General features: G+C 44.4%; 1 protein-coding gene across 1 annotated transcript; it reads left to right on the top strand.

Annotated features, from left to right (window-relative positions):
• Positions 1-3,207: 3,207 nt before the first annotated feature.
• Positions 3,208-5,827, top strand: LOC110315479 (PRAME family member 12-like; the record flags this gene model as incomplete). The annotated part of the gene is made up of 3 exons (XM_021189524.1): positions 3,208-3,551; positions 3,890-4,474; positions 5,341-5,827. Coding segments are annotated over exons 1-3 (1,416 nt in total), but the record flags the coding sequence as incomplete, so codon positions are not given.
• Between the last annotated feature and the right edge of the window lie 1,250 nt (positions 5,828-7,077).

The following is a 7,077-nucleotide window of genomic DNA, read 5'->3' as shown; positions in this document are numbered from 1 at the left end:
GTTACTGATACCTACCTCTCAGCTCAGGCTACATAATTGTCCCAGAGAGACCTGAGAAATAGGCTGCAAACTAATGTGAGAGAACAAAAAACATCACAAATCTCAGAGATTGAGGAGAAATATCCTGACTGGGCTTGGATCGTGACCATAATGTCAGATTATATATATTTATATTGGATCCTACATGAGGATCTGATTCACTCTAGCTAGGTCAAAATAAGATTGAATGGGTGGAGTCTTCATCCCATCAGGTGGAGAGGTGTGGCTAAAAAGGGAAGCTATGGGAGGGGGAAGGAAGGAGTATATAAGGACTCAAATGGCTCCACAAGACACTCTGAGCCTCGGAGTCTGGAGTGACTGCCCGATCTTGCTGAGACTGGAGCTTCTGAGAGCAGTGCCCAAAGCAGGTAAGTCATTTATGCCCATCAGGACACCCCATCCAACTTGGCTTGACGGTGCCTATTTCATCTTTTTTTCTTTTTTTCTTTCTTTTTCTTTTTTCTTTTTTTTTTTGGTTTTTGGAGACAGGGTTTCTCTGTATAGCCCTGGCTGTCCTGGAACTCACACTGTAGACCAGGCTGGCCTTGAACTCAGAAATCTGCCTGCCTCTGCCTCCCAAGTGCTGGGATTAAAGTCGTACACCACCACTGCCCAGCATGTCTATTTTATCTTAATGTCTTTGTGTGTGTGTGTGTGTGTGTGTGTGTGTTTGTTTCCTTGCATACTTGTCTGCTTTCTTTGTGTGCTTATTTTGAAGCAGCCAACCTCATTTAGCCCAGGATAGCCAGAAGTCCATATGTAGCCAAGTGTCATGAAACCCTGAATGTCCAGCCTCTACCTCCTGTGATCTGAGGCTGCCCTGCCCTGCTTGTTTATAGTTGGCTAAGGAGGCAATATTCAAGGACTCAAGCACACCGGACAAACACTATAAATCCTGTCCTACTCTAATTTACCTTAAAACCTTTTTTAAGTCAAAGTGAATTTATATTTAAAAAATGACAAGAGGCTGGGCGTGGTGGTGCACGCCTTTAATCCCAGCACTTGGGAGGCATAGGCAGGTGAATTTCTGAGTTCGAGGCCAGCCTGGTCTACAGAGTGAGTCCCAGGACAGCCAGGACTCCACACAGAAACCCTGTCTTGGAAAACCAAAAAAAAAAAAAAATTACAAGTAAGAAAATTTTATAGAGAGCAAATGGCTATGAGTGCCTAGGGAGCGTCACACTGACAATCTGAAGAATCCAATCTCATGTTTGTTTGTTTGTTTGATTGATTTTTACTTACTAACATTATATCCTGTTCAGTACTCCCCCCCCATTCACCTCTGCCCACAACACTTCCTCCATTCCCCTCTCCTTCTGCTCTGAGCGAGTGGGCCCTTATTGGATATCTCCACACCCTGACACATCAAGTCTGTGAGATTAGGGACTTCCTCCCCCACTGCGGTCTAACATGGCAGACCAGCTAGAAGAATGTATCCCACATACATGCAACAGTTTTTGGGATAAATCCCTTCTCCATTTTTTGGGGGGACTTATGTGAAGCAAAGCTACATTAAAGCTATATATGTTGGAAGAGCCCTAGGTCCTGTCCCTGTATGTTCTTTGGTTGGTGTTCAGTCTCTGAGAGCCCCAAATGTCTATAATATTTGACTGTGTGTCTTCCTGTGGAGTTCCATTCATTCTCATGGCCATCTTGCCATCTTTCCTGTCTCTGAATATACTGGATCCTGACCCCAAGCATTACCAACTCCCCCCGCCCCATCGCCCCATCTCCTCTCCTACCCCATTTTCTACTTCCATCTGCCTCTCATGATTATTTTATCCTCTATGGGAGATTCAAGCATCCTCAGTTGTTTCTTCTTGTTTAGCTTCTTTGGGTATGTGAAGTATAGCATGAGTATCCTCTATATTGAGGCTAATATCCACTTATTAGTGAGTATATTTCATGCATGTCTTTTTGGAATGGTTACTTCACTCAGCATGATATTCTCAAATTCCATTAGTTTGCTTCTTTTTTTTTTTGGGTTTTGGAGACAGAGTTTCTCTGTATAGCCCTGGCTGTCCTGGGACTCACTCTGTAGACCAGGCTGGCCTCGAACTCAGAGATCCACCTGCCTCTGCCTCCCAAGTGCTGGGATTAAAGGTGTGTGCCACCACGCCCGGTTGATGTCTTTGTTTTTAATAGCTGAATAATATTCCATTGTGTAGATGTACCACATTGTCTTTAGCATTCCTATGCTGACAATGTCTCTGTTGTTTCTAATTTCTGGCTATTATCAGGAAGCTGCTATAAGCATGGTTGAAAAAGTGTCTTTGTCCTATACAGAGCCTATTTTGAGGTCACAGGAAAATGTAGGTATCATAGAGATAGCACTCTGCTCAGAGTAGCTTAACCTGCCCCAGAGGACTCAAGTGGGGAGGGTGAATGTCTTACCTGTATAGTTCAGGATCCACAGGTCTGATTAACACAGGAGGAGAAGTGGCAAGAGAATGGATGTCCTCCTGAGATAGCAGGCTGCTCAAGGTAGCTTGACTTGCCCTAGGGGACTCAGTGAGCAGGGAAGATGGGAGAGGGAATGGATGCTTACCTGCATGGTTTCTGATCCACAGGTCTGCTGAATGTGGCAGGAGATCGCATATCCAGAGGGAGTACAGGGTGTGTTGGGCAGATTAGAATGCCTGGGAGGACTCAATGAGGAAGGAAGAGCATGGGAAGGAAGCTTACCTGAAGGGTTCAGGTTGCTCAGGTCTGATGAAGGTGGGAGGAAAGGTGATGGGAAGAATGAAGGAACCCTTCAATAGCAGGCTATTCAGGGCCTCAATGCATTCTATCTCTTAAAGGATGGGTTAGAGATCAGCATGGCTCCTGCTTCTAAAGCTTATGGAAGCAAAATTTTATCCATTTCACACAATATATTGCTCTATTGATTGTAATCAAAGCATAATAATTTCCCACAAGTGTCAGAATCAGGTGTGAGTCTCCTGTTACAGAGTAGAGTAGGACTCACAGGGAACATTGGATTGGCATGGGCAGAATATCATGGAAGATCTGTTGAAATGGGTCCATATATATTACCAGGAGGACCGTGAAGGGACTGTGGCAATGAGAAAGACAGATATTGAGTAATCCAAATTACAAGGTTTCCAATGTCACCAGAGGAGTCCTGCCTGGTTTATGTAATAAGTAGGCTTGCTAAAAGAATTTTGGATGAAATATTTTCTTCCCGTGGATATATCCATAGCATCTGCTTACCTGAAAGCTATGATGAGCTTCAACAACTCACCAACACTCCAGCAGCTGGCAAGAAGAAGTCTGCTGGAAGATGAAGCCTTGACCATCTCGGCTCTGCAGAACCTGCCTTTGCAGTTCTTCCCGCCACTCTTCAAGGATGCATTCACCAGCAAACAAGCTAACATCCTGAGGCTGATGGTGGCAGCATGGCCCTTCCCATGCCTTCCTGTGGGAGCCCTGATGGAGACTCCTCACCTGGAGACCCTGAAAGCTGTGCTAGATGGCCTTGATTTGCTGATGTCACAAAAGGATCGACCTAGGTAAGTGAGTCCAATGCAGCATGGAGGAATGGGTGTGGATGAGAGGAAGTGAGTACAGTATTCACAATGGGTCCAAGGTGAATCAGAGGATTCTGATTGTAGGGGTCAGTATCTTCTAGAATGGAAACAAAGAAATAGGACTGTGGTGTACGTAGGAGAGCTGAGAACAGGAATAGTCTATGTGCAATAAGTCTGTACCTGACTCTTCCCCAGCCACTAAAAATGGAAGCTGTTTTTGTTCAAGGAATAGATTGAAGAAGGGAAGTTAAATTGTAGGTCATGCAGATTACACAGTGTATCTCCTGTCATATGAATGCCCTCTGATTTACACACAGCAGGTGGAAACTGGAAGTGCTTGATTTAAGAGATGCCCACCACGACTTCTGGAATGATTGGGCTGGAATACAGCATGTTGCCTGCTCTCCAGATGTGACTGGCAATACCCAACCAGAGGGAAATCATCCCAACCTAGGTGGGGAACAGACCATGACTATAAAGATGAACCTGTCCCTCATGTCTCGCCATCCCTCTCCATACCTAAAATATTTTTATCAATGGGCCAAGCAGAGAAAAGATGTGATACAGGTGATCTGTGAGAAGTTGGTGTTCGGAGCCATTCCTGCCTATGATCCACTGGGTGTTTTGGAGGTTTTTGATCCAGGCTCAATCCAGGAATTGGAAATAAACACCTGCTGGGACTTGCGTACCCTTGCATTGCTAGCCCCTGGCCTGGGTCAAATGAACAACCTCCAGAAACTCCTTTTCAAGGAAATCTGCATACCTTTGGATTGGCCTTGGCACCAAGAGATGGAAGCCTGGTGTGTGACAGAGATCTTTTCCCAGTTCTCCAAACTGCCTAAGCTCCAGCATCTCTATTTGAATGATGTCTACTTCCTAAATGAACGTCTGGATCAAGTGCTCAGGTAAGAAAGGACAGAGAGCTTTATCTAGCAGTGAGCAAAGTATTTTATTGTTCTTGTTTTGCTTTATGTTTAACCTCAGGGTATATAGTGGCTTCCCAGCCAGTGATAAATTTATATAGATGTGAGCTTAGAATAATCGATGTACTACTTTGCGCTGTTGTTGTATCCTGACTTGTCACCGTTGTAAAGTCAGACAGTCATGTATGTGTCCATGATTTAAAAAAGGTGTCTTAAGAAACCCAGATGAGAAAAAAATGAACAAAAAAAACCACACAAACAACAACAACAACAACAAAAAAAGAAACCCAGATGAAGGGAAAACATATCTACAGAATGTTTGAGATATTACACTAAAAGTCCTGTCAACTCTGTCCTCAGAACTATATGAAAAGTTTCCATCTGCCTTTAACTTCCTATGGTTTAAAGGAAATTTGGGCACAGGAAGGGGTTGAGTAAATGGGAAATGAGTGAATGATTGTGGTCAAAGGGAAGCCCTATGAACAGAACAGAGTCTGTGTGGGAAAGCTGGAGCACATTGAGACAGAGCTGGACATAGTTCTAAGTGGATCCCAGTTGGTCCTTTTGGGTTCTTTTGTTTATATCATCTGTCCCCAAATATGTTTTGTGGTTACCAGTTCGGAGGGAACTGAAGAGCTGAGGCAGTAACAGTCACAATTGATAGCTTATGTCCTACCCAGAGTAACATGAAAGGGGCGAATAGCACTCCATCAGGGAGCACTTTAGGCTTGACCTTAATAATGATCTGAGAGTGACCTTGGACCTAAGTAGACTCTGTTCAGTTGAAGTCAGAGCCTTTCTTTCTGCTACTTGACTGGGCTAAAGTATATCTCTCTCCCTCTCTCTAGGTACTTGGAGAGTCCATTAGAGACCCTTGCTATCACTCACTGCAGGCTGTCAGAATCGGATATGAGGTACCTGTCCCAGTGTTCAAGCGTCCATCAGCTCAAACACCTGGACATGAGTGGTGTCACCTTCATTTTAAGTCATCCATTCCTAGGAAGTCTGCTAGAAAGACTGACAGCTACTCTGCAGACATTAAAATTGAAGGACTGTATGCTCATGGACTTCCAAATCCATGCCCTCCTGCCTGCGTTGAGCCAGTGTTCCCAGCTCACTGAAGTCAATTTTGTGGAGAACATCTTGTCCATGGGCAGACTGAAGGATCTGCTGCAGCATACTGCCAACCTCACACAGCTGACCCTGGAGAAGTACCCTGCCCCTGATGAGGTCTATGATGACATTGGTAATGTTATTCCAGACAGATTTGTACAACTTTGTTCTGAGCTCATGGACACACTCAAGGGTATAAGGCAGCCAAAGCAGGTCTACTTTGTGAGTAAGAGATGCTTACATTGTCATGAATTCTTCCTTTATAATTTGGAGGCCAGGCTATGTTCTTGTTGGCAATAAATAAGGAGAGGTCATTGTTATTGCTGGGCTATGATAAATGGAAGGCAGGATTCAAGTGATTTTTTAGGCACAGACCATGTGTATTGAAGCATTTTTGCATGTACTCAGGAGAGATGATTATTTCATTTTATTTGAATTCCAATCAATTTCCTCTGACTTGATGTAGATGTTCTGACATGGATAACTTTTTGCTTATCTCCAGCCTAATGGCTACAGTACAAACCCACACTTGGACAGCAATGATATTTGAAAATTGTAGGGCTTGTATCCCAGCACTTACAGAGTATGAGGGACCATAGAGGAGGGAAGGGGATATGAGAGAGGACATTATAAAGAACATAATGGACTGGTTATGAGGGCTATGTGTCATTCAGCCCCTGGATGGCATTCACCATTTGACTGTCCCCTCACATATGTTCTGTAGTATATGGACATATATTTTTATGAAGTAGAAGCCTGACTAAAGCTATAACTGTTTTTGTACTTGACTTCTTTCCCTGATACATTGTGCCTTTCTCTTTTTTGGGGAGGTCCTGAAGCCTGATATTATCTTCTCCAACCACAGCAGTATAATTTCCCAGAATTTTCCCAGAGGTTCCAATCAGTTTGTTTTTTGCACTGGGCATAGGGGAATAAAGTGAGTGGGAGAAAACCCGAGTCCCACCAGAGTTCCGGTGCTCTGGGTGGGTGGACATGGAGAACTGCCACATGCTTTCCACGTGGCCCTGGGTGGGTGTCTGGCTGTGAGAAGCTACTGACCTAGCCCTGGGGGTGGGGTGGGGTGGGGTGGACAAGGGGAAGTCCTAGGTCTCTGGGCTTCACAGAGACCAGAGATAACAGATTCACTGTCTTTTTTAAAAAATTATTTTATAAGATATTTTCTTCATTTACATTTCAAATGCTATCCCGAATGTCCCCTATACCCTTCCCCTGCCCTGCTCCCCTGCCCACTCACTCCACTTCTTGACCCTGGTGTTCCTCTCTACTGAGGCATATAAAGTTTGCAAGACCAAGGGGCCTCTCTTCCTAATGATGGCTGAGTACACTATCTTCTGCTACATATGCAGCTAGAGACACAAGCTCTGGGGGTACTGGTTAGTTCATATTGTTGTTCAACCTATAGGGTTGCAGACCCCTTCAGCTCCTTAGGTACTTTCTCTAGCTCCTCCACT

Source organism: Mus pahari, unplaced genomic scaffold (genome assembly GCF_900095145.1).
Source record: "Mus pahari unplaced genomic scaffold, PAHARI_EIJ_v1.1 scaffold_7955_1, whole genome shotgun sequence".
NCBI lineage: Eukaryota > Metazoa > Chordata > Mammalia > Rodentia > Muridae > Mus > Mus pahari.
Note: the sequence above shows the minus strand (reverse complement) of the source record. Positions and strands in the feature narration are given on the sequence as shown.